This window comes from Nesoenas mayeri (genome assembly GCF_963082525.1).
Source record: "Nesoenas mayeri genome assembly, chromosome: 24".
NCBI classification, from domain to species: Eukaryota; Metazoa; Chordata; class Aves; order Columbiformes; family Columbidae; genus Nesoenas; species Nesoenas mayeri.
In genome coordinates, this window is record NC_137546.1 from 7,105,071 (window position 1) to 7,131,948 (window position 26,878).

General features: G+C 53.2%; 1 protein-coding gene across 1 annotated transcript in view; it reads left to right on the forward strand.

Moving 5' to 3' along the window:
• EPHB2 (EPH receptor B2) overlaps nt 1-26,878 on the forward strand; it is a gene marked incomplete at both ends in the record, with an annotated part of 141,769 nt that overhangs the window by 104,177 nt on the left and 10,714 nt on the right. Inside the window, 7 exons of the mRNA XM_080358691.1 lie at nt 10,964-11,088; nt 19,801-19,963; nt 20,623-20,731; nt 20,894-20,961; nt 23,393-23,515; nt 23,940-24,187; nt 25,325-25,540. Coding sequence (XP_080214817.1) covers nt 10,964-11,088; nt 19,801-19,963; nt 20,623-20,731; nt 20,894-20,961; nt 23,393-23,515; nt 23,940-24,187; nt 25,325-25,540 — 1,052 coding nt within the window. The remainder of the gene's footprint in view (nt 1-10,963; nt 11,089-19,800; nt 19,964-20,622; nt 20,732-20,893; nt 20,962-23,392; nt 23,516-23,939; nt 24,188-25,324; nt 25,541-26,878) is intronic.

Here is a 26,878-nt window from a genome sequence, read left to right on the forward strand (position 1 = left end):
GCAGGGCAGTTGCAGAAATTCAAGTATCCGCAGCCAGATTCCCTGTCAGCAACTTTCTCCCCCACATCTTCGCATTCACTGCCCTGTCCCGTGGCCTCTGGACTAGCTGGTGCCTTGCAGCATCATGGTGCATTTCCCTGCCACTCTGTCTTCAGCTGGCGGCCAGGCGGTTAATCCTGACCCTGGATCGCAGCCGCTCCTGCTTGCGGGTAATTGAAAATACCAGAATTCCCTGCTGACCCTCCTATAATAAAAGCAGTTCCCCCGTTCAGTAACCTGACACTCCAGGGACCAAGATCTGTCAGGAGGGCTCTGAGGAGATGCTGGAGAACTCCCAGCTGTTCACCTCGTTTTTTTCCCCCGGGTAATTTCAAAGTGTTGCTGGGAGAGGCCATGGGCCGGGTTGGCTTTGCTCTCTCTCTGTCGTGAGTGTTTTCCAGAGCAAATGTTGACTCTGTCTGACATGACATGGGTTAGTGGTATTAAAGTGATCAGAGATAGGGGTTTTGCTGCCTGTAACCTGACTCTTCCAGCTAAGCCACCGGAGGAATGGAGACGCTTTGATTGTACCGGGATTTCAACAGTGCTGACCCGCTGGCAGGCTGAGCCCTGCGGGCCCAGCAGGTGAAGGAGGTGGGGGTCTAGCGGCAAAATGGGGGGCAGATTGCAACTGGCAGCGTTTCAAATGGGTGTACAGATCATGAAAGAGAAGCTGCGGAAAGATCCCTGTGTCCCCTGGGAGGCTGGAGCCACACAGTCCTGCCAGCCTCGCAGAACAGCCAGGGTGCTGCCTGGGGACCCCGGGGGCTGCGCTGCTCCCGGGGGCTGCTCTGGCAGGGCCTTGGCCGGTGCTCTCCCGTTACAGCAGCAGTGCAGCTCCCCAGCCTGCGCGGTGGGACCTCCCGGCAGCACCGAGGCGCCGTAGCGCTGGGGACACTGGTGGGCAGCACCACGTCACTGCGGGTCACACCTGCTGAACAGCGGGGGCAGCGGTTGTGGTGGCCCAAGAGTCAGGACCTGACACAGAAAACCACCTCTGCTATTGAAGCCTGTTAGGAGTAGGATGCTTGTAGCCCCGATGGGTCCCTTGGGATGGGATGAACCAGCACACATGGGGGATGAGACTGTGTCACAGGGTGACAGGTGATGTTGCTCGATGTTTGGGAGGAAGGTGCTTGCTTGTTCCTTCGTTAAGTGAGTCCTCATACACCCTCATGTCCTTATTCTTGGTCTCTGTGTACTGAAAAGGGCTAGGATGGAGGTCATCTTAGGATATTGAGAAAGCAGTGCTGGGAGAAAGGTGACAGCTCCCAAATGGAAGCTCTTGCTGTCTAAGTCAAAGAGGAGGGTTCCCCAGCACATGTCCTGAGGATTCCTGGTCTTGTTCAGCTGGATTGAGAAGACCTGGTGTCATGGACATAGGTTAGGGAGGGAAACACATGAGCTTCCATAGAACAGCTCTAAATGGTACAACTCAGAGACACCAAACCAAGGAAGAAAATAAGCCTGTTTATTTCTTATTCACCCAGTACAGTTGGTGATTGTGTGATGCCCCCCTACTGCTTTTTGTCAGTTTGATCGGAATGAATTGCCCTAAGCTTTACAGAGCAGTTTCACCAATTACACTCATTTTGAATGCATCCAGGATCTCTCGCCCCGCTCCCAGCAGGACACGGGGGTTGTAGGAATGGCAGAAGCCGCCGGGGTCCCCGGGCATTTGGTGCGACCCGCGTCAGTGGGGGGGTGCAGGGAGCAAGGGCGGCGCCATTCTCCCATCCCTGGGCTGCGGGCATAGCTACAAATAACAGTGAAGCGCCCGATGGAGAGGGAACGGCAGCTCCGCACTAGCGTCTGAGGGCCGGGCTGAGCCAGAGCAGTGCCATGTTGGACACGCTCGCAGGAATGTCAGACCTGAGCGAGGGGCTGGATGCTGTCACTGAGGTTGAGACAGCCGGTTGCTGGCTACTGGGATCAGTTTCGAGGTTTATGTTTGAAAAGGAGGTTAACACAAAATCGAAAACGGTTCAGGAGAGAGTCATCAGATTGATATGTGGGCTGATAGATCTGTGAAGCACTCGAGAAATTCGGTCTCCTTAGATAACAGAAAATCAGATGAAAAGAAAATATTGTCATGATCTCTCCGTTCTTTCACGAAGATAAAACTCTGTTTCTAGACTCCTCCTTAATTTAGCCAGCAAAACCAGATAGATTCCAGCAGCGGGAAGATGACAGCCATACATTTCAATCTGAAAATAATATGTGCGTTTTAGAAAAGAGCAAGTAACCATGAGGAAACCTCCCAAGAGGCACGTTGGGCCGTCGTAATTCGCAGTCCTCAAAGAAAACTGGATGTGTGTCTATAACATATGCACAGGGTCAACCACAAGCGTCCCAGCTATATTTAACTCACTGCCCGTCGCCAGTCTCGTGCAGATGTTCAGACCTGAATGTTCCAGTAGCTTTTCCCAATTTTCTGCAAAATCACCGTGTTCTCGCGCTGTCTCATCACGCTGCCCTGAGTTTTGCGGTTGGCGTGACCTTCTCTCTGGTTTTGCTGCAATTAGAAAGTGCCTATTTCTCCTGGAGAACAGATCTCTTTCCTTCTTCTCTTTCCTTTTTTCCCTTCATCTTTTTTATCAGTTTCAGCAGGCAAACAAAGAAGTAACTATTTGGTATGGAAGTAAAATACTGGCTATAGCAAGCCTGAGGCTTAGCAGTGCTATCAACATACCTTTGTCTGCACCTGAGATCAAGCGAATCTTTAGTTAAAGAATCCAAAGCCTGTTGCTGAGGGATGAGCGACAGTGTCGCTGCCTCTGCCGCGGTGGATCTGTGCCTCCTGGGGTTTTGGTTTCTCTTAGCAGAAGCTGCTTCTGTAGCCCTGGAGGCTGCTGGGCACGGAGCTCTCCGGTCCCTCTTCCACAGAGGTGTCAGCCCGCGCGTCACAGCGAGTCACAGAGGGAACCCTGGCGATGCTTTCCAGCAAGGATGTAAACCTGTAAAGAGAGACTCACAGTCACAAATAGGTTAAAATAGGATCCCTTTCTTGAACAAATTGTTGTTTCTTAGTTATCTGGAAGCACATGCTGAGCTATGAGAAGCTGCTGCCTCGTCCTTGGGAGTAGCTGCCCTGATTTGGAGCTGCGGGTCACACCTGCTGAACAGCGGGGGCAGCAGTTGTGGTGGCCCAAGAGTCAGGACCTGACACAGAAAACCGCCTCTGCTATCGAAGCCTGTTAGGAGTAGGATGCTTGTAGCCCCGATGGGTCCCTTGGGATGGGATGAACCAGCACACATGGGGGATGAGACTGTGTCACAGGGTGACAGGTGATGTTGCTCGATGTTTGGGAGGAAAATGCTTGCTTGTTCCCTCGTTAAGTGAGTCCTCATACACCCTCATGTCCTTATTGGTCTCTGTGTACTGAAAAGGGCTAGGATGGAGGTCATCTTAGGTTATTGAGAAAGCAGTGCTGGGAGAAAGGTGACAGCTCCCAAATGGAAGCTCTTGCTGTCTAAGTCAACGAGGCTCTGCCCACTCCTGGTCCGGGGTTGGCACAGAGACTCTTCCCAGCCCACAGTCCGTGCGCAGCAGCCGCAGGTCGGGAGGCAGAGCCGAAGCACCAGTGCAGGCTCCAGGTGCCGTTCTGAACGATGCGGCGGCTCTGCTGGCCTATGTGCCTGTTAGGGATCCTTAGCTGGGGGACTTCGGTTTTATAATCAGTTTTGGTCTCTTCTTGCCTTTTGTTTTGTTTTTCTTTAGAAGATTTACTTTTTAAAATGCTGAATGTGCCTCAGCTAGAATGAGTGGGAGGCAGGACGTGGTGCGGCTCGTTTACAGTAATGTGGCAGAGAAAGGTTGTGCTTTATGACCCAAAACTGTCATTTTATTTCTGGAGATAATTAAAAAAAAAAGACGAAAGGGTATTAATACAGAGAGATCAATAACTAGGGAAGCCCCATCCATGGAGATGTAAAGATTTGGCTAACAAAGCTCCGGCTGTCCCTGATCCGGTGTTGGAGATCATCATGTGGCAGATAGGCTGGACCAGACTGCCAGGGTCCCATCTCACCAGCACCCCGGGTTTGGTGCTATTGGGAACTGAAGGTGGAGCGGGAGAAGGCGCCTCAGTCGGCATCTCCCGCCAGCCCTGCGGCTCCGCTCTGCGCTCGGTGTGCAGGCACCTGAGCCTCTCAGTTCATCCCTCTCCCCAGGACAGGCCCTTGAGCTGGGCCTGAATAAGGCACCTCAGTGGATTACCTAGGCCAGGAACGCTGACCTGGGAGAGGCCGGAGCGCCATGGTTATGTCTGGCCTAGGTTATGTCTGTCTCGCTAGTAGACTCAATCCACAACGTGGCCCCGGTACAAAGCACAGACAGGAGAGTGTAGGATGGGCTTCCTTACCTGTGACTCTTTTACCTGATTCATTAACTCAGGGTGCCTGCCAGACCCACCTTGACACTGGCAAGACCAACTTCGGGCTACACAAGAAGTGTTGTCCTCTGTGTGGCACTGCTTTTGGGAAGGTTAAATACTCAACGGGCTGAAAAGCCTCACGGCTTTGGTCCTTCTCTTGCCAAAACCCATTGTGACTACATTTCTGCCCTGGTAGATGTTTGAGTTTTCCTGGCAGACAGTCAGTGAAGCAGCATATAAGATCCCAATCTCTCCATGAAGTTGCCTGAATATGGTGTGCAGTGGGATTTGAGACCTTCTTGGCTGGACTTGTGCACCCTGTGGCACAGAGCCAGCATGGATTACAGAATCACAGAATGGATTGTGAGGACGCTGCTGGTTTTGCTGTCATTATAGGCTCTGGCAAAATTCAGCGGACACCTGTGTGTCCTTCGGGGAGGTTACGGGTATGTAGCTCTTCTGGCAAGACCTGAGGATGGACTCCATCTTGATCTCCATCCTTCCCACGTGTTCCCAGTAGTTAAGCTCAGGCAGCTTCCTGCACCCTGTGTGGGCTGCAGAAAAGCCGGACAAGAAGAGCTGTCGACAGCTCCAGAGATTTACCCTGCAGAGCTGCCCCAGCCAGCGGAGTCTGCTCAGCTCCTGGAGCACCAGGTGAACTGCCGGGGCCCCCAGCCAGACCAGGGCCTGGCTGTGATCAGTGTGCGTGGCCGTGGTTGGTGACCACGGAAGCGTCTCCGTCCCTCCCTGCTCTGCAGCGGGGGACAGGTCATCTGCCTCTTTACATCGCTGGAGTTTCATTAAGCTTGTTTTACACTCCAGTGGTGGTTTTGGCTTGCTTTATTTCTCAGCAATTTGGAAAAGCCACGGGGCTCCACTAGGAGGAATCCGAAGAATCTGAGGCCATCACAGGTGAAGAGGATGGAGAAAAGTGCCTTTCAGGGACTGATTCATTTTGCCACAAAGTGAAGTGGGGCTCGGGGGTTTCAGTCATGAGAAGTAAGGTTCCCTCCACTGTGGAAGTGAAGTTCTGTTTCATTTTGCATCATTGCTGTACACATGCACGTGGAGACAGCATCAGGATCAATCTGCCTCTGCTGACCCGTTCATGGGGGTGATAACTCAAAGTGAAAGTGGCTCTGAGAGCTGGGATGCTCCAAATCTCATCTTCTTTCTGCGTCACAGGGCAGGTCCCTATTCCAGCACCCTTTTTCCAGTACCCCTTTTCCAGCACCCCTTTTCCCTGTGTGTAGTAACTCAAACAGCTTCCATGGGTGAGGGACAACCAGGCGAGCCAAGAGCTGAGGGAGGGTCTGACACTGGGGAATTTGCACCACTGGGCAATTGTCACCAATTCAGTGACCAGTTCCAACCTGGAAATGTTCCAGGTGACCCTTTTCTAACCTGGAAATGGTCCCTAAAGCTCTGTTTCTTTTGTCACGAGGGAACAAAGAGGAGTCACGGTTCGTGGAACGAGGTGACCGATCCCACAGGGCCAGGTTAAAAGCTGCCGCTGGGTCTTTGGTGGCAGCAGCCCTGCTGTACTCTGTCTGGTCCTGGACAGGGCTTGGCACAAAGCAGCCTGAACAACAAAGACCTTTCTTTACTTTTTGATCCTTTTTGCAGTTTGTTAAATCTTTGCTTTGAAACACTCAGAAAGCCAATGGAGGGAACCTGTGTACGGTTTGTTCAGAAACAACAGCTCAGGAAAGCCAGCTTAGATATTTTGAAACTTTAGTCATCCCTGCCCAGCTGAGTTCGTCACGTCTCAGGAAGTGTACGCTTCTCTCAGCCTTTTCCGTAGCATTTGTCACTTCGCCATGTCCCGTGGCAGAAAAGCTCTTTTTGCATCGTGGTTCAGGCTGGTCACAAAGCGCTTGGTGCTTCTGTCGGAGCTGGAGCACACCTGGCGATGAGGGCATCACCAGGTAGCGCTATCCCAGATCAGATGCTCTTTATGTTCACTTCATATGTTTTCATCTTCCTCCTTCCCTTTTAGCTGTTATATTACATGCATTAAATACCCCCGGAGGACGAAGCCCCGGAGCACAATCTCAGCCTCTGAAAGTGCTCAGTAAAATTAGATAAGACAGGCAGGGAGTGGAAAAAAAGGCAGGACAGCTAACCTTATTTTCCAGGTAGAAAATGGCAGTACAGAGGGATAATGCGGATTTGCACAAGGTCTCCCACAGGGACTTAGGGGCAGGGTAGAGAACCAGGACCTTCCAGCCTTGGAAGTGGTGAAGAGACAGAAACTCGTGGGTCTTCAGGAGCTTTCAGCTGACTGTGAAGGAGCTGTTTGCCAGACACCAGCTACCTGAGCATTTGTGTCGTGATCTGGAAGCTTTTCCTTCTGACTGGACGTCAGAAAGTCACTCTGGCTGGCTGACTCCACTAATCTGCCTTCAAACTGAGACACCCAGTCCCAGTCCGTGCCTTGTTCACAGTTGGGAGCCTCTCTCTGCACAAACCTTTGTCCTCGCCTGTGGTGAGGATGTGTGAGAAGGACCGTGTTGTGCAGCAAAGATTGAGGAGAGTGATTGTCCCCATCTGCTCAGCACTCATGAGGCCACATCTGGGGTCCTGTGCCCATCTTGGGGCTCCCCAGGACTACAGAGACATCAACAAACGGGAGCAGGTCCAGCGGGAGGGTCACTGGGATGGGCCGGGGACAGAGCACAAGACATATCGGGGAGCTGAGAGCTGGGTTTGCCCAGCCCGGAGAGGCCGAGGCCGAGTGGCAGCTAACTACAGTCTGCCACTTCGAAAGGGAGGTTAAAGAGAAGACAGAGCCAGACTCTTCCCAGGGGTGCTCAGCGAGCGGACAATACTGATGTTGAGTTTAGGTTTAGTGATGTTAGTTTAGGGCTCTGGAGCATCTTTGTGATGAGGAGACACTGAGACAGCTGGGGCTGTTGAGCTGGAGAAGAGAAGCTGAGAGGGATGTGATCAATGGATCAATATCTCAGGGTGGGTGTCAGAAGATGGACCAGACTCTGTTCATGGTGCTCAGCGCCAGGGTGAGGGGCAACGGGCACAGACTGAAGCACAGGAGGCTCCATCTGGACAGGAGCAGAAACTTGTTTGCTGGGAGGTGCCAGAGCCTGGCCCAGGCTGCCCAGAGCGGGTGTGGAGTCTCCTGCTCTGAGACATTCAAACCCCCTGGGATCCTGTGTGATCTGCTCTGTGACCTGCGCTGGCAGGGCTGGGCTGGGGATCTGCAGAGCTCCTGCAGCCCAACAGCCTGGGCTTCTGGGATTCTGTGATGGCCACAAGGTGCAATGAGGGAGGTTCCAATGGAATGTGAGGAAAAGCTTCTTCCCCACAAGAGCACCGCAGCTGGGGACTGGTGCTGCGAGAGCCTGTGCGCTCCCCATCCCTGAGCATATTCAGATCTCAACTGTATGCAATCCTGAGCAAAGTCATCTGACTTTGAAATTACTGTGCAAGCCAGTTGGACTAGAAACCTCCAGGGTTCACGTCTGACATAAAGCTTTCTGTGATTTTATTATTGTGCATTTCCCTGATGTCTGTGATAACAAGAGCTGTTAGTGAGGAGAAGCCGTAGTGGAGGTTCCTGTCTATCCAGAGACACTCCTTTGCCCCAGGTGTAGAAAAAGTGCTGAAGTTGCTGTAGTCATTCATCTCATCTGCCTCCTCCCCAACATGCACTGTATTTTGCTCATTAAGTCTCATTAAGTGAGTCCCACCTCATCATTTGGTTCTTTCTTCTGAGCCAGATGAGAGCAGCTTCACCGAGTACACGGCTGCCTGGGCCCTGGTTGGTCACAAATGATTCACACACACGATGCTCTAGCTGTTATATTTTGTAGCTTCCTCAGCATGGCCTGGAGAAGCAGGAGATGCCTTTTAGAAGCCACATACTCCCAGGCTGGCGTGCAGTGCATGGAAGTGGTAGAAGAGCATCCCAGGGACCTCAGTCCTACCCAGAGGGACCTGGCGCTAAGGAGCTTCTCCAGCTGCAACACCAGCTATTGAACCTGTGTCTAAATCATGGGACATTTCCACATCCCGGTTTTGTGGTGGGACTGGCCTGGGTGTTTGCGACCCCTGTCCTGGAACAGCCTGTATGAGCGTGGGCTCAGTTCCCAGCACCTGTGCAGCTCAGATGTGCCACATACTCAGCGCAGCCCCAGCCCCTGCAGGGACACCTGTAGCCTGGGCACATCTTCCTTCCAAGGCCTTTCTCCACAGAGAGAGGAGTGTTTGTCTTGGAGACTGCAGATGTCCTATGAAACCTGTGTTGACAAGGAAGCAGCAAGCTTTGGCAAGAGCTGACAGGCTCCAGAAATGTTACCTGTGTCTTGTCTTAACACCAGAATGAGAAACTAATCCCAGGACTTTGTAAATGTAGCCCCTGAAGTGGTGGGACTGGGACATGAAGGTGCAAGGGACACAATGCTATACATGATAGAGCAAGGGGAGGTTTGAGATGATACAGAGAGTTTCAGAATGGTGGGTGATGGGGCTTGGGTAACCAGAGTGGATGGAGGGACTGGTGTTTGGTCAGAAGTGAGGCTTCAGTCTCGGGATCTGTTAGAAACACAGAATGGTTTGGGTCAGAAGGGGCCTTTAAAGGTCACCTAGTCCAGTCCCTCTGCCTCAAGGACATTTTCCACTAGATGAGGTTGCTCAAAGCCCTGTCCAGCCTGACCTTGAACACTTCCAGTGCTGGAAGTTCTCCGCACTCGTTCGATTTTAGTAAGTTCTGGACAAAACCAGAGGTCACCAACACTTTGCTGAGGCTTCCCCACATTGTACCTTCCTTCAAGGATGGGAAAGCGCAGGTAGATGAAGGGAAATGGTGCAGCAGTGTGGTGGCAGGTCTTGCTTTACCCATACCCAGCGCCTCCTGCCCCGGGCACACAGGCATTGAACATCTGGGAGCTGCAATGCTCTGAGTCCAGAAGACCAGCAGAGAAGTGAAGAGGCAGAGATGGTAGATCAGAAAAATGGCTTTTGTTGTGTACTTTGAGAGAAATTGCTCAGCTGTAATTCATGACGGGGAAGTGCAAGAACATGCTGCAGCCGCGCTGGTCCGGGTGCCTGCAGTCCCCAGCTGGCACGGCTGCTGGTGCTGCCAATGCCAACCAGGCTGGAGATGGGCAAGACATGCTTGGCTTTGTGTGCCGCTTCTCCAAGCTGTTTCTCAGAGCTGTCAAATGAGTTGTTCTTCCATGAAATATTGAAAGGGTTGGACCTAGTAAAAGCCCTTCTGAGTGCAAGCCTCACTGCGTCCATTTGTAACCAGGCCTGGCATGCAAGTGATGGAGAAGGTCTCTCGCTGCCGCTTTCCAGTCCTCTCCCAGCCCTGAGGCTTCCCCTGTGCCCTGGCGCTGCCGGAGCAAGGAAGTGTGTGCTGGGTGCCAGGGCTGATGCTGTCCTGAGCGCTCTCTGAGAATGGGCTGGTGCTGGGTGAGCTCTGGGGTGGCCTCAGCGCCGTCCATGGAGGCCGTGTTGGTGGTGCCGTGGGAGGCTGGGCACACGGCGGGACAAGGACACGTGCTCGGCTCAGCAGTCACAGAGGCAGCAAGGGCATCCGCGTGTCAGCCCCTCCAGCGAGACGGGGGCTGAGGGCCGGTACCTGCAGTGCATCTCTGCATGCATCCCTGCATGGCGTCCCTGTCATCGGCGCCTGAGCCAGCAGTCTGGCCTGCTTGCTCCCCTGCCCAGTCCGCAGTAAGCAGGATCAGATCTGGTCCGAGTTCCACAGGGAGGTGGCAGCTGCGCCCCGTGGTCCCTGCCCCATGGGCTTGTTAGCACAGGTCCCTGGAGGCCAATTTTCCCACGGCGTGGCTCCAGCCAAGGCTGCGCCATTCCCACCTGGCCGTGCATCAAGCTGCGTGGGCAGCGCAGGGTGGGCAGCTGCCCGGGACGTCTGGGGAGCTGCGGGAAGGCCCATTGTGTGCAGTGGGACAAGCGGCGTCCGTGGGTGTGTGATTTCCAGGGCGCTCTGACGAGGCGGGCGACTCACCATTGTCAGCATGTCAGGTCAGGTTTGTGCTGCGTGCTCAGGCTGCTGGATGCACCTCCCTTGATTGGCATGTGCAACTTGCAGACCCAGCACACTGAGGCGGAGAGGAGCCGCTTGCTTCCCACGTCTGCCTGTGCCTTAGAAAGCTTCTCTATGCAAATCTCAAAGCACAGAACCCTCAACTTCCCTGTAGCAAGCAGGCAGGATTGCATATTGCTGGGCTGGTAGCGCTTTTTCCAGGGGAACAACGCTGTGTCTGCTCCAACCCGGGGATTGTTTTGCCTGGGAATGACCTGTTCTCCTGCCTGACACACTGCCCTACATGGTTTCTAATTACAAACTGTTAAGTAGCGCTGGAAATATTTTGTTCTTCCCTAACTGCCCTCTACACACAGCAGCAGCCGGGATGTCCTGAGCCCCGGGCAGCCCCGCCGCTGCTGGAGGTGAATTCAGCAGCTCCAGACAGCAGCAATGCCCCTGCCTGTGTCCAGCCCGGACGTGGCCCTGCCCGTGTGGTGTCTGACCCAGGCCTCTCTCTTGCTCTCTCTTCCAGCACCTTCAGCCGTGTCCATCATGCACCAGGTCAGCCGCACCGTGGACAGCATTACCCTCTCATGGTCTCAGCCCGACCAGCCCAACGGAGTCATCCTGGATTACGAGCTGCAATATTATGAGAAGGTACTGAGGAACCTTGGCAGGGTTCAGGTGCGGGGTTTTGGGAGAGGAGGTGGTGCAAAACTTCACATAAGGGCGTAATACCAGCAGGTGGTTGATCGATAGGTTGCTTCTCCTGCTGTGGTTGGCCGTGCCATTTGGAGTTCAGCAGTGGTTCCAGTGACCTGCACAGACACTGCAAGTGTGGAAAATCTGTGGGTCTTTCCAGATGAGTTTCTCCTCCCTTCACCTCTCCAGCACTTGTGGCAGGTCTCCCATTGCAGGGAGAACTGGGTAGCCAGGTTGCCTTTCCTCTGCTGGGGCATTAGTGGGGAATGGGGATGATCAAGGGATGTCACAAAACATCCATTCCCAGACTGGACCACACTAGCTGAGTGTCCAGTCTTTGGGAGTTTGTGTACTGCTGTCTGCCAGTGCATTTACACCAAAGGTGAGTTTGGCATCTGTGTGGAGCAGCCTGAACCCCTTTGCCCCGGTGTTGTACCAGGCAGAAGCTGTCCCAGCCTCCCAGGGACGGTACGTGTGGCACTGCAGAGTCAGAGGCTGATGTGATGGGGTCCCACAGCTCTGGCTCTTCCATCCCTGAGGAACATACCCCTTCCACCTCCTCCCTGCCCGGGCAGCAGAGGGACTGCACGCTACGGCTGTGCCAGGGTGTCCGCACATGGGGCTGGAGTTGGTGGCTGCTGAGGGACCTAAAAAACATGTCAGTGTTAGTCCCAGGGCCTGCCGGGCTCTGCCTGGCTGGTGAGCTTCATCCGTGCTACCTGGGGGAAGTGGGGAGCAGGAGATTTCTTCTTCCAGGAATCTGTCCCCTTACACAAGAGCTTATAAACTATACATTAAAAATTGCAAACTAACTAATTAAAAAGCTTTATGATTAAATGGAACTGAAAATATTTTTCCCAGCAGCTGCTGGAAGAAATGATTAATCCCCCCCACTGCCTGCCTGTGACCTATTTTCTTGTCACCAAGAGCCAGAGGGAGAATGGGGAGGGGGAGAGCTTCTTTGTAAGCTGTTAAATAGGTCGTGACCTATATTACATAAATCACGGCCTTTTATTTGACCCTTGGAAATTATCCCAGAATACGTGGCAAGATGGATGAGTAGGCAGCAAGACAGATCTGGAAAGCAAGAGGGGTCCTTCCCCTGGGGACTCTTGAAGTAGAGACAGAAGATCTCATGAAGTTCATTCTCCTCTTACTTTCTCTTAATCTCCCCCTCTTTCTTTCTCCCCCCACCCCAGTCTGTTTTCTGGGGGAGGCTGTAAATAAAAGGAATTTTTGTCCAAAGCGGGGTCTGCTGTTTGTGGCCAGTCACGCAGGGTGAGCATCATCAGAGCTCAGCACACAGTGTGTCCCCGGTCATGGGGACAAGTGGCCCAAGCCACACTCACAGAACCCCAGAGTCCCAGAATGTGTGGGGTTGGAAGGGCCCTGGAAAGCTCATCCAGTGCAATCCCCCCATGGAGCAGGAACACCCAGATGAGGTTACACAGGAAGGTGTCCAGGCGAGTTGGAATGTCTGCACAGAAGGAGACTCCACAGCCCCCCTGGGCAGCCTGGGCCAGGCTCTGCCACCCTCACCCCCAACAAGCTTCTTCTCCTCTTTCAGTGGAACCTCCTGTGTTCCAGTTTGCACCCATTGCCCCTTGTCCTGTCACTGGCTGTCACCAGCAGAGCCTGGCTCCATCCTCCTGACACTCCCCCTTTCCATATTGATCCCCAGCAATGAGTCCCCCCTCAGTGTCCTCTTGTCCAGCTCCAGAGCCCCAGCTCCCTCAGCCTTTCCTCACACGGGAGATGCTCCACTCCCTGCAGCATCTTGGTGGCTGCGCTGGACTCTCTGCAGCAGTTCCCTGTCCTGCTGGAACTGAGGGGCCACAGCTGGACACAAGATTCCAGGTGTGGTCTCCCCAGGGCAGAGCAGAGGGGCAGGAGAACCTCTCTGACCTACTGACCACCCCCTTCTAACCCACCCCAGGTCCCATTGGCTTCCTGGCCACAAGGGCCCAGTGCTGGCTCATGGTCATCCTGCACTCAGGCAATGGTTGTCTCAAGCTCTGAGGTAGATCACTAGCCTGGCAGAGAGGACAATGCAAACAGGCCCACGTGCTGGTGCAGAGGTGCTCTTGGTCCTGGTATTTGAACCTCTTGGTATATTTTTTTGCTGGTGCTTTGGTTGAAGAAGAAAGGGATGTCTTTATCTCTTCCCCAACCAAGATGTATGTCATTCTCAGAAAGGGATCATAGAATCGTAGAATGGTTTGGACTGGAAGGGACCTATAAAGGCCGTCTAGTCCAATACAGTGGGCAGGGACATCTTCAGCAGCTCGGGGTGCTCAGAGCCCTGTCCAGCCTGGCCTGGGATGTCTCCAGGGATGGTTCATCCACCACCTCTCTGGGCAACTCTGGATCACTGGGTCAAAGTTTAGTCCCACAGCAAGCAAACATGGGAGGATTTGGAAACAGCTTAAAATATGGAATAGCCAAGAGCTGGAGTCAGGGCCTGGCCCATGGCCGGGGCTTTGTCTCTCTCCAGGCTCCTGTGTGTGTGTCAGACTTCACTCTGAAGTCCCAGTTGCACACTCAGGGCCTGATCTATCGGGGGTCAGCCCTAGCCAAGCTCTTCATACGCTTTGGCCTCTGCATTTCCAGCAGTGCAATGACTCTGTATGGTTCTCTGCCTGCGTGGCAGAGCTGAATCTCCTGTTAGTCTGAGCCACTGCAGTGCTGAGTTTTGCGATGAAAGCCGTTCACTTCATCCCTGGGATCGCTCCCAAAACGCTCAGCTCTGGAGATGCCGCGCTCTCCCCAGCTCCCGCCAGGACTGCGGTTTGATGGGCGTGCGGCACATCCCAGGTGTGCTCTCCCTTCACTGCCAGCCTGTGCAGAGGTGATTTTCTTCCAGAATGTTTCATTGCAAACTGTCCCGTGTGCTCCTGAATGCTCACAAAATACCTCTGGAGCTAGTTAAGCTGTTTCTAATGGAATTCTTTTTCCCTAGTAGAAAATGATGTTTTATTAGCATGAAAGCAGTTCAAATGTAAGAATAGCACCGTATACATCTTGTGTAAAAAGTGTTTTGGCTCTTCATTTTGAATTGATTCTTTTCTATATAGACATAAATTAAATAAAAAAAATGGAATAAGCGTCCTAGAATTAACAGAAAAGAACTATTTGCAGTACCTGAAACAAAGGTATATTTTTGTTTCCATTTCACAGATTATTCATAGCATTGCTATTATTAGGTGCCATTAAAAATGCCTGTACAGAGGCAACATGATTATTTTCTTTCACATGTAGTTAGAGCAAATCAGTGCAGATTGTTACGTAAATACCAAATGACGTGACTGCTCTCTATGCTCCTCTCCACTCTTCTTTCACCTCCAAGAGGCACCTGGCAATGTTTGTCTCATTAAAGAAGTTAATGTTGTCTTCATTTAGAAAGGGTGTGGTAGTTTTTGTCCAACGTTGCCAAGTTCATACCGGAGTGTGGGAACTGGAGACCCACTGCAGTGTCAGGCACTGCAAGGAGTAATTTGTTCTCCTTGTTATGCAAAATGATTGGGCTTAGGGTATGCCACAGGTTGCCCACTTTGTAGTCTGAAGATATTCAGCCCGTCCCTTGTACCCAGTTTGGTCACCCATGTAAATGTTTTAGGAAGCACAGGGGCCCTTTGATTCTGTGACACTGTGACTCTGTGACACTGTGACTCTGTGACTGACAGAATCACCAAATCCCAGAGTGTCAGGGGTTGAAGGGCCCTGGAAAGCTCATCCAGTGCAATCCCCCCATGGAGCAGGAACACCCAGATGAGGTTACACAGGAAGGTGTCCAGGCGGGTTGGAATGTCTGCACAGAAGGAGACTCCACAACCCCCTGGGCAGCCTGGGCCAGGCTCTGCCACCCTCACCCCCAACAAGTTTCTTCTCACATTTAAGTGGAACCTCCTGTGTTCCAGTTTGCACCCATTGCCCCTTGTCCCGTCCCTGGTTGTCACCAGCAGAGCCTGGCTCCATCCTCCTGACACTGCCCCTTTCCATATTGATCCCCAGGAATGAGTCCCCCCTCAGTGTCCTCTTGTCCAGCTCCAGAGCCCCAGCTCCCTCAGCCTTTCCTCACACGGGAGATGCTCCACTCCCTGCAGCATCTTGGTGGCCATGGTGGCCATGGGGTGTATGGGGCTGATGGGAGGTGATCGGTGGCAGTGGGTGGTGGACGTGGGACCAGAGCTGGCTGTGGCCTTCGTGGTGCCAGGAGCTTCTGTAGGAGGCCAGCATCCCCGAACGGGTGCCAGCAGGGCTCCTGCAAGGACAGCTGGACGCTCTGCTCCAGGTGGGCTTGGGGGACATTCCTCATCTCCACCTGAAGTGTTGGACACCAGCGTCCCCAGGCCTGGGGCTAAAGTGTCTGCCTGGTGTTTCCCACCTGTCCCCAGGATGGAGCGAGAGCTGCGACGCCCCTTCCCTTCATGCTGCCCAAACCCTTGGAGGGGGCTCTGTCTGGGGAAAACCGTGATATCAAGAAGATTAAGAGGAAACCTTGCCTGTGATGGCTTTCCTGCAGTCCCAGGCCCTGCTCAGGGGCCACGCTGCTTCTGTTCGGGGCTCAGTTTTCTGGTGAGAGGTGTCCGGGCACTCCTAGCACAGCACGCTTGACCTGTCCGGGGAGACGCTCCTGAGGTCTCCCCACAAGCGGTGCTCCCACCATCCACCCCAGAGCAGCCCAGGACCCCGTTGCCGCACCTGAGCATCCCTCCATCAGACTGGATCCCGCGGGGGCTGAAATTCGGATGTGTGTGACGGTTTGGCACCCGGCCCTGGCCTGGCTGTGTACGTGTGACTCTGTTTGCTTCGGGAACCAGAGCAGATTGCCGCTGTGCACACACAGAGGAGCTGTCTGCCAAATTAAGTCGGTTGACATTTTACTTCTCAGAAACAATTTTTGCAAATCTTTCAAGCGTTTCATGGACTCTCCATGTTTCAAGAGAGTATTTTTTGATAACTCTTTGGTTTCAGCTTGAATTTGGCTCAGGGGAAGGAGAACCAGATAAGGACTCAAAATCAAAACTATGAGGAAATATGAAGTGTGTTATTTTGAATTAGGATTTCCAAACTCTAACCAAAATCAGCAGGAAAAACAGCAACAACAACAACAACAACAAAGCACATACCCCTGCAAGAAAACAAGCTGGGAGACACAGCAAAGGGACTTGGACTGAAACCACTGGGGCTGCCCTGGACCTGCTGGAGAAGCGCAGAGTGGGGAAAGAAGTGTGTGAAGTGAATGGCTGGAAAGGCGATGGCTGAGCAATGTACCAAGAATAAGTCTGATAAGGGAGGGTGGAGAGCTGTAAATGCTCTTTCCTCGCGGTCTGGGATTAGAGAGCAGCAGCAGGAGCACACCTTTCTGAACAGACATCAATTTCCCCGATATGAACTGTCCTGTAACCCTGCCATTGCATTCAATTTGAAGTCCTCCAGGAGAAGAGGTGAGCTTCCCTCAAACAGTCAGACAAATGATTTTAAAACAATTGTGTTGTTAGTGCCATCCAAGGGCCCGGGAGGATTCATCTGAGCCCTTAAACACTAAAACTGTGAACATTTCCTGTCCTGTTTCTCTCTTAGTCTGCCCGGGAAAGGTCCAAGGGAGTGCTGCTGATCAGACAAACAAGACAATTCGTTTTCTGTGAGCTCATCTTTTCTTGATCTTTCTTATCTGTGTACCTATACTTGAGATTTTCATTGTCATTAGTCTAATTCCCAAACACCCCAGTGACACCCAGGCACCTTCAGCGCCAGGTCCAGATGGATAAAACTGCCAATGGTACCTGGGGTGGGTTAGAAGGGGGTGGTCAGTAGGTCAGAGAGGTTCTCCTGCCCCTCTGCTCTGCCCTGGGGAGACCACACCTGGAATCTTGTGTCCAGTTGTGGCCCCTCAGTTCCAGCAGGACAGGGAACTGCTGCAGAGAGTCCAGCGCAGCCACCAAGATGCTGCAGGGAGTGGAGCATCTCCCGTGTGAGGAAAGGCTGAGGGAGCTGGGGCTCTGGAGCTGGACAAGAGGACACTGAGGGGGGACTCATTCCTGGGGATCAATATGGAAAGGGGGAGTGTCAGGAGGATGGAGCCAGGCTCTGCTGGTGACAACCAGGGACAGGACAAGGGGCAATGGGTGCCAACTGGAACACAGGAGGTTCCACTGAAAGAGGAGAAGCAACTTGTTGGGGGTGAGGGTGTCAGAGCCTGGCCCAGGCTGCCCAGGGGGTTGTGGAGTCTCCTTCTGTGCAGACATTCCAACCCGCCTGGACACCTTCCTGTGTAACCTCATCTGGGTGTTCCTGCTCCATGGGGGGATTGCACTGGATGAGCTTTCCAGGGCCCTTCAACCCCTGACATTCTGGGATTCTGTGGTTTTTGAAGAGAAGACTGTTCTGGATGCTGTCGATAGTGGTGTCTCCCAGGAGCTGGCAGAGCCGCTCTGCGTTACCTGCAGAATGATGTGCCGTCAGCATTTTGAAGCCTCTGAGTTTGACTGCACCCTTGGAGAAACACATTTGTGCCAGACCACTCTTACCAGCCATCCGCACCAGAGCACTGCGCAATCAAGAGCTTAATGCGAGAAGTAATTATCTCCATTAATGTTGTCTTTCAGCTGCTTTTCAGCTTTGAGGCCAATAGTCTGCACAAACCCAGGTCATATAGAGTATAATCAGCCTTGCAAATGCTGGTGGACTTGCAGTTCTGCTGCAGCATGGTGACCAATTGAGAACACACCAGACTCTCCCAGGAACAGGAGAACACTGGTTCGACATGGTCAGCCGTATGGAGCCCTGTAGTGAATGGCTGTTCTTTGTAATGTTGTTCTGGCTGTGCAGATGATCCTCTGTGCGAAGGCACCAGCACTGTTCTCAGAAGTGGATGAACACAAAGGCAAAGTCACCAGATAGCTAACGATATGGACAGTGGAAAAGAAAGGAGACCAACTGCCCATAAAGGCGAGCTCCATCATTTATTCGAGGGCAAGGCAACCTCTGATTCATCCAGTGCCCCAGCAGCTGAGGACACAGACACCTCCAGGCGGGGTTTGCAGAGCTGGGTGCAGACTCTCCATGGGCTCCTACAGGCAGCCAAAGCAGCACAGAGATCAACATCCTGCACAACCCACATCACCGGGCGGGAAATCTTGGTTCATTAGCAGAATGGACCTCCTACCTGATTGCCTCTTTGATACCCCCTGTCCTCCAGGAGCCCACTGCAGAGGTTGGAAACTTTGCTTCTCATTGAGAGTTTCACTCTCATCTGGTGTTAGCACGAGAAGAAATCTCTCCGTGGCCCCGCAGCGGAGTTACACACCGAGACAAAAGGCCAGTCCCTTGATCACACCCTCAGTCCCACTTGATGGGACGGCACAAATGGTGTGGCTGACTTCTTCTTTCTGCCATCCCTGCCTGCTTCTCATGAGGTTCTCTCACCTCACTGGGGAGTCTGCGTGTGGGTGGGAGCTCTTGGGTTTTCTGAGCCCTTTGCAGTGATTGAAGCCAGCAGATCTCAGGGACTCACTTGTAAAATTGCCCGCTCGTATTCTGAGCCGTCAGCTGCTGATCTGTTCCAACCAGTGATCCTACTGAGGCAGCCTGACCTGCCAGAGCAGAAGTGTTACCAGAAGGGACAAGCACTTTCAATGTAGCTACAGAAATTTGATTTAAAAATTGGTGCCTGTGTCCTCCATAGAAATGGGGGCTCGTACTCAGCTTGGCTTTCCTAAGATTTCTCTGTTTTCCAGAAGCGTTGTGTTGTTTTCATGCGTTGCTGCTTTGCACTGATGCTCAGGACCCCATGGCTGCAGGCACCTGGCCAGCCTGCCCTGGTCACAGGAAGCACCACATTCAGTACGGTCTTTCATCCTCTGCTGTTGTCCTGTTTCTTCCTGTTCCTGGTGGGGACAGTGGCTGTACTCTTGTGCCTGGCACAAGGAGATCGCGGCCCGTCCACCGGTGCTTCTGGATGCTCAGCTAAGGGCATAATTGCCAAGGGCAGTGATGTATCCGTCACCTACACAAGTGCAATACCATCTATACCATTATGATACAAATGCTCAAGTCCTCAGCTAGAAAAACTGCGCACAAGGGGCAAGACAAAAATGTGGAAGTAGTCTCATTGTGTCTTTTAAATATCTTTTAAATATGCTCTTTGATTTCCCAGCTTTGAAAACCTGGCCATGGCCCTGGAGAAGCGGGCTCTGGGCAGCGAGCGGTGGTAGTACTTCTGGGGTCCAAACACCTGTGTTCAGGTCGACTTCACCTCCAGATGGGGAAGAGCAGATGGAGAGGGTGCTGAGACCAATCCAGGCACAGGAGGAGAGGCTGAGGAAGGGGGACAGTGCTGAAAGAAAGCCGGCACACAAGAGAGAAACAGTTCCCATCCCCACTGAGCTCAAGGCTTGGAGGAGCGACCTGAGATTTCTAGCTGACACCTTCATCAGAGCCTTTCCTGAGAGGTGGTGGGGAGCCCAGGGGCCTCCCTACTCCCATCCCTGCTTCTGTGTCTCCCTGTGGGGCGGCAGGCGTGGAGGAATGGCCTGTTTGTTCAGGTGTCCCCATGGCGGTCTCTGCACCCACACCACCCTGGTGAACTGAGCTTCCTTCTTCTCGAAATGCAGCACCTGATTCTGGACTCATTTTTCTGATGACAGATTTGTGTTTTCTTGGCAGGATCTGAGTGAGTTAAATTCAACAACAGTGAAGAGTCCCACCAATACTGTGGCAGTGCAAAACCTCAAAGCCGGCACCATCTACGTCTTCCAGGTGCGCGCACGCACCGTGGCCGGATATGGCCGGTATAGCGGCAAGATGTATTTCCAGACCATGACTGAAGGTGAGTCTTCAGCTACCTCTGCATAAAGGTGACACGGGGTCTAGAGACACTTGAACAGGATGGAGATGCACTGGCAGCGGTGCCGGTCCCTTTGCTTTTAAGGCAGCCCTTCAAGGCTGCATTGACAAGTCACAAGCATTTATTGAACCTGGCAAGACCTGCAGAGAGGTGTGAGCACTTGGTGGTCCATACAGGGAATCATATAATGTAAGCCAGTTTCTCCCAGACTCTTCTGGCATGGGGACATGGCCATTCAGTTGGATTTAGAAGAAACAGTATTTATGATTTTCATGTGCTCAGCTGTTGATGACAAATGCAGACTTGGGTCTTTATTTTCTAAATTTGTGCTGCTAAATGAAACAGGCCAAGCCAGTTTTGTGCCCCCGAGGCCAAGGAGCAAGGCACAGCACGCATCCGTGGGACTGAGCTTTCCCACTCAAAAGGGATAGCTACATCCAGCCTTCCTGCAGGGGCACATCCCCTGTCACAGCGCCTGAGCTGATGCCTGAGACAGCATGAGCTGTCCGGGACAAAACCCACCCCACAGCAGCAGCCACACGAATGTAGGGCAGTGCTCAGGGCCATGCTCTGACCTTGATGAACTTGGTGTACACCCATCCTGTACCCTGGTAACCTCTTCCCTCTTCCTTGCATGCCAGCCGAGTACCAGACCAGTGTCCAGGAGAAGCTGCCGCTCATCATCGGCTCCTCCGCGGCAGGGCTGGTGTTCGTCATCGCTGTCGTCGTCATCGTTATTGTGTGCAACAGGTGGGTCAGTCTGAGCGCACCACCCAGGGCTGGGGCTGTGCAAGGACAGGGCGATCGGGGTGGAGGTGGCAGGGGAAGGTGAAGGGGAAGGACATGCCCCTGCAGCACGTTCCTTGGCCCCACTGGACCCGTGCTGGTGCTCAGGACTCTCTTTCTTTCCAGAAGACGGGGATTTGAGCGTGCTGATTCTGAGTACACCGACAAGCTGCAGCACTATACCAGTGGCCACAGTACGTACCGCGGGCCCCCGCCAGGCCTGGGGGTCCGCTCTCTCTTCGGTTTGTGTTCCTGTTCACTCATTCCTTGCGGCATGTGGGGGGGGCTCAGGCCACCCAGCTGGGTGCATGTGTAGGCAGGACCTCTGTGCAGTTTAGATTCCCTACCAGTCCCTGTGACCTGCACCCCTGCCCTGCTTCGTGTAGCCCGTGTTCCACAGACCTGTGTGCTGACGGGTGCCAGCTGTGCAGTAAACACTCCTGTGTGTTCTGCAAACCCCCGCTACGTCCAACACGCACCCCTCCGTGTGCCCCTGCAGCCTCACCCTCTTCTGCCACGCAGGCCCTGCCACCTCACCTCGTCCTGCCGCTGCAGCTCCTGAGCTTTGCCCAGCTCATGGGCAGCAGCGAGACCCCTCTCCCACCCCAGGCACGTCCCGCAGAGCGCTGTCCTCTGCAGGAGCCACGTACCTCCTGGGGCCTTTGCTTGAGCCCATCCCAGTGCTCCCAGAATCCTAAAAAGTGTCAGGTGTATCTATATCTATGGGTATATAATGCAATGCGTAACATGCCCTCTCTTGCAGCCTCTCTCTTCCGACATCTCTGCAGGGCACTCCCTCACATCCAGCATTCCTGCTTCTCATTGCCACCCTCCCTTGCCTCGGTGCATCCTCCTTCCCCTCATTAGTCCCTGGCTGTGTGCCCTCTGCAACACCTTTCTACTCCCTTACCAGAGCCCTGTCACTATAATCCTACTTCGTTCAAATCTCGGTTGTTATTTACCTCCCGTTATACTTGCAGCTTTAGGATTTCTGTCCTTTTTATACCTTGTTGCTGTACAGACCAGGGCCTTGTTCAGATGGAAAACACCAGTAGTTTCAGCACAGGATACACTATTTCTTCTATTTGCCTGGGAAACATCTCCCCAAAGGCACGGACTGCAGCTCTGTGCCAGCGCAGCGGCGTGCTGGCCGCGTTGCTGTAACTTCCCAGGAAAAATGACACTCTTTGAGAAAGATTATGGAAATGCAGCTCTCAGTTGTTTGTCAGTCCGTGCTGCATGTGTAAACATACATTCACACTTTCTCCCGGGGTCTGGTGCGTAACATGACAGCTTCAGGCTGGGGTGGCATTAATAGCTGTGCCTCACAACTGTCGGAACAGGCTCGATGCCACCGGATAGAGATGAGCTGATAATGGGCCTGTGGTGCCTTTTAGCCACATCGTCGCTCAAAACACCAGTCCAAGGCACAGTCCCTGCTTGGCTCCCAGCAGTGACTGCTATGGAGAGGTTATGGTTAGACGATTACCAGGGTGTGGGGAGCCTGTAAACTATGGAAGCATTGCAGCAACTTCCCTCAACCCTACCAGCATCCTACATGTGGAGCTGGGACTCATGTCCCTGGTTCTGTGTTGGGCTCCTTATTTAGTGAGCTGTGAGCTCTGCTCTCCAAACACCCCCAAGTTTGAGGTGAGCCAGCGGACAGCAAAATGAGTATAGAAAGGGGAGAACTGCAGGACTGCAGGTAAGAGCTGTCCCACCATGTAGGTAGCGTGCAAGGTGGCATCAGCAGTCCAGCCTCACCATTCCCGTGGCCATTGCCTTCCACGTAAACATGTTGTTGTGTCTTCTGCTCTGCCTAGAAGGAAGAGTTGGTTTTTGCAATTGTAAGGGACAAGTGTCCCTTACAGCTTGTCCTGGTCATGCTGAGGCTAGTAAGAGGGAACTCAGCCTCCAACAGGGTTACCTGTCAGGAGAACATGGGCCTGGAGTGTCTGTCCCACTTGCACTGTCCCTGAGGGGTCACAGACACCCACCATGGAGGAGTGAATCTGTTTTGGTGGCTGTGTCAGTAGTACCAAGCACCTAGAGCTGCAGATGTCCGTGTAGAGAACCAGGAGCAGCACATGCCTCAGTGTACGTCCCAAGGCAGACCGTCGGCACCGCCTGTCATGTGTGCTGAGCTCGGGTCTCCTCCTCCCCTTTCCCGTGCCCCTGACGGGCGCTGTGCCGAGATGGAAGCAGCAGGAGTGGGGCAGAGCTGCAGTGTTAGAGCACGATGAGCATCGCGTGGCACTGGTGTGCCTGCGCACCGCCTCCCGAGAGCTAATGCTTCCCTTGCTTTTCCTCTGGATGTGCTAAAGCTGAATCGAGCCGCAGAGCACGCGTGGCTCTCCGTGGTCACAGTTTGCAGTCCCAGCTAACAGCACAGCCCTCCGCTGCCCAACAATTTCATTAGAATCCAGCTTCAACAGTCCTGTGCAAATGTGGCTCTGCATGTTCTTTCTCAAACTGCTTTGCTGTATATGCTTCATGTCCTTGATTATGCAACTTGCTGAGCTAAAAAAGACGCTCACGCAAATAGGTTTCTCTTTTTCTTGATGCCAGCCATGGGTCGTTCCATTTGCATCTGTCTGTCTGACTGTCTCCCTCACCTTTATGCAGTGACTCCAGGGATGAAGATTTATATTGATCCATTCACCTATGAAGATCCCAATGAGGCTGTCAGGGAATTTGCAAAAGAAATCGATATCTCTTGTGTCAAAATTGAGCAAGTGATCGGGGCAGGTAGGTGAACTGTGAATGTCTGGCTGGTCCTCAGCAGCACAGTCTCCTTTGTGGTCTCAGGCTTTGATGAGGATTTAGCCTTACATGTACTGGGAAGACTAGTGTCAGTAAAGTCTTACACTTACGCCCAGCCTGGGCTATCAGGAGCAAGGTGGTCCAGTGCTAGAGGAGCAAGTCCATCCAGTGCTGGAGACAGAGACTTCCCTTGTGCGTATATTGTCCAGTGCTCCTCACCAGTGATGAATCCACCTGAAGAGGAGTCCTTGGTGTGGGGTGAGGGAGGAAGCACAGAGCAGAGTGTGGGCGGTTGGCTCAGGGGTGTGCAGGGTGGGCACGGCTGGAGCCCATCGGAGCAGGGTCCCTGGGGGAGAAAGGCAGAGGTCTGGGAGGCTGACAAGCCCTACCTGTTTCCTTCTGTTCGCAGGGGAGTTCGGTGAGGTGTGCAGTGGGCATCTCAAACTTCCTGGCAAAAGAGAGATCTTTGTGGCCATCAAGACCCTGAAGTCTGGTTACACGGAGAAGCAGAGACGGGACTTCTTGAGTGAAGCCAGCATCATGGGACAGTTCGACCACCCCAACGTCATCCACCTGGAGGGAGTGGTGACCAAGAGTTCGCCAGTTATGATCATCACCGAGTTCATGGAGAATGGCTCACTGGACTCCTTCTTGCGGGTATGAGATCCCAGGAGCATAGAATCATAGAACCGTTTGTGTTGAAGGGCCCTTCCCAGCTCCCCCAGTGCCCCCCTGCCATGACAGGGACATCTTCACCAGCTCAGGGTGCTCAGAGCCCCGTCCAGCCTGGCCTGGGGTGTCTCCAGGGATGGTTCAGCCACCACCTCTCTGGCCAACCTGGGCCAGGCTCTCACCACCTTCAGGGGCAACAATTTCTACCTCATGTCCAGCCTGAATCTCCCTCCTTTAGTTTAAAACCATCACCCCTTGTCCTATCACAACAGGCCCTGATCAAAAGTCTGTCCCCATCTTTCTTATTGGTCCTTTTTAAGTATGAGAAGGCCACACTAAGGTCTCCCTGGAGCTTCTGTTCTCCAGCTGAACACCCCAACTCTCTCACCTGTCCCCAGCAGAGCTGTTCCAGCCTCGGGTCATTCCTGTGGCTCCTCCGGCCCCTCTGCAGCCTCAGAGGTCGTGTTGGGCCAGAGCTGGACCTGGAGGGGAAGGCTCCCGGTCTGACCCCATGTGACAGGGCCCTTCACTGCCCAGCGCCCCCGGCCACTGGGGCGGCTGCTGTGCCGTCCAGAGGTCTGTGTGTCAGGAACAGACGTGGAGGTGGTACCAAGGCTCTCATCTGTTATATGTGTCCACTCATACTAGCAAAACGCTGCACCTACCTGTCCACATGCCCACAGATGCATTTACAAACCGCTTCTGTGGATGTGGAGGGACAGTCTGAAGTAGCTTTAGCACAGCAGGACTTCACCTGAAGCTGCTCTGTCTAAATATTTATAGGTCTGAGTTTGAAGTGGTTAATTCACTATGTTGAAGGGACATAATCTGCTTAATATGAATAGATTGTCCCTCCTGAACCCTCCTGTGCAAGGTGTGGGAGATCTGCCACCCTCGGCTGACAGCAGCCACCACAGCAATGCCCACAGGGTGTGCGAAGGCGACTTCCAGCCCCTGTGAGCTCCCCACTGCCCACCCTCTTGCTTTGGAGGGGACACACATACTCATTGCAAAGCGGTGTCTTGATATGCAGCACAGAAAGAGCCACTGGCTGTTTGCCTGGCCATGCCGGGCCGTGAATTTGCTCCTCTGATGTGTCCTCTTTCTCTCTCTTCCTCTAAGCAAAATGACGGGCAGTTCACCGTGATCCAGCTGGTGGGCATGCTGCGGGGCATCGCGGCGGGCATGAAATACCTGGCCGACATGAACTACGTGCACCGGGACCTGGCTGCCCGCAACATCCTGGTGAACAGCAACCTGGTCTGCAAAGTGTCCGACTTCGGCCTCTCCCGCTTTTTGGAGGATGACACCTCTGATCCCACCTACACCAGTGCACTGGTAAAGCTGCTCTCTGGAGGGGAGGGAGGGCGGTGAAGGAAGGAGTCGTGGAGGTGGGGACATTCCCTGTTGACCTGAGGAGTACTTTGTCGAAGTGTCAGCAGTGGAAATAAAGTGCCAGATCGGAAAGACCGATGAAATGAACCACAGAAGATTTTCTCTTGCAAGGTCTTGTCCAGTGACTGTTGATGGGCCCTGCAGTCACTTCTGTATATAACCGAGCCTTTTCCAAACATGTCCCCGATAAAGCCAGGGTTGGGATGATGTATTATTCCCATCCAGCACGTATCCTCTGAGATGCTGTCCTGACAGATTTGTCACCAGAGCAGTAAGTCTGGGGTTTTTGTCCGATTGTGCTGCCCAGTTGTCTGGGAGGCCGTGATCCTTTTCATGTCATGTCACAGGCCCAGGAACAACAGACTGAGGTGTGGGGACTGTGCTGGAAGAAGCCCTGCAGTACTAGATCTGAAACATCCAGAGAGTATTCCCGAATTAGAGAAACTTTCCCAGAAATGGCTTCGTGATCACCTATAGCCTCCCAGGAACACCATGGTTAGCAGTGACACAAGTGCCACTGGGGATTCATAGCCTGTCTGAGGCTACAGAATGTGCACTGGGATCAAAGGATAATTTGAAGACTTTGTTGTTCAGTGAGATTGCAGCCAGGAGTTCTCATAGATACCATTGCTTGTGAGGGTGTACAGCATCGCTCTGCAGTGATGCTACAGGATCAGTGCCTACCTACAATGTCTATGACAGGACTTCTTGGAAGCAAGTATTGACAGAGCTGGGGCGTGATCTGTTGGAAGAACAGGCAGAAAGAGACCTGGGGGTACTAATGGACAGGAAGCTCAACATGAGCCACAGTGTGCCCAGGTGGCCAAGAAGGCCAATGGTGTCCTGTCCTGTATCCAAACCAGCGTGGTCAGCAGGACAAGCGCAGTGATCCTTCCCCTGTGCTCTGCATTGGGGAGGCCACACCTGAAGTGTTGTGGTCAGTTCTGGGCCCCTCAGCTCAGGAAAGAGATTGAAGTGCTGGAGGGTCCAGAGAAGAGCAACAAGACTGGTGAAGGGACCTGAACACAAGCCCTATGGGGAGAGGCTGAGGGAGCTGGGCTTGTTTAGTCTGGAGAAGAGGAGGCTCAGAGCTGAGCTCAGCACTCTCTGGAACTACCTGAAGGGCAGTTGTAGCCAGGTGGGGACTGGGCTCTTCTCCCAGGCATCAGCAATAGGACAAGGGGCCATGGGCTTCAACTCTGCCAGGGGAAATTGAGGCTGGAGATTAGAAAGCAATTCTGTGCAGAGAGTGGTCAGGCATTGGAATGACTGCCCAGGGAG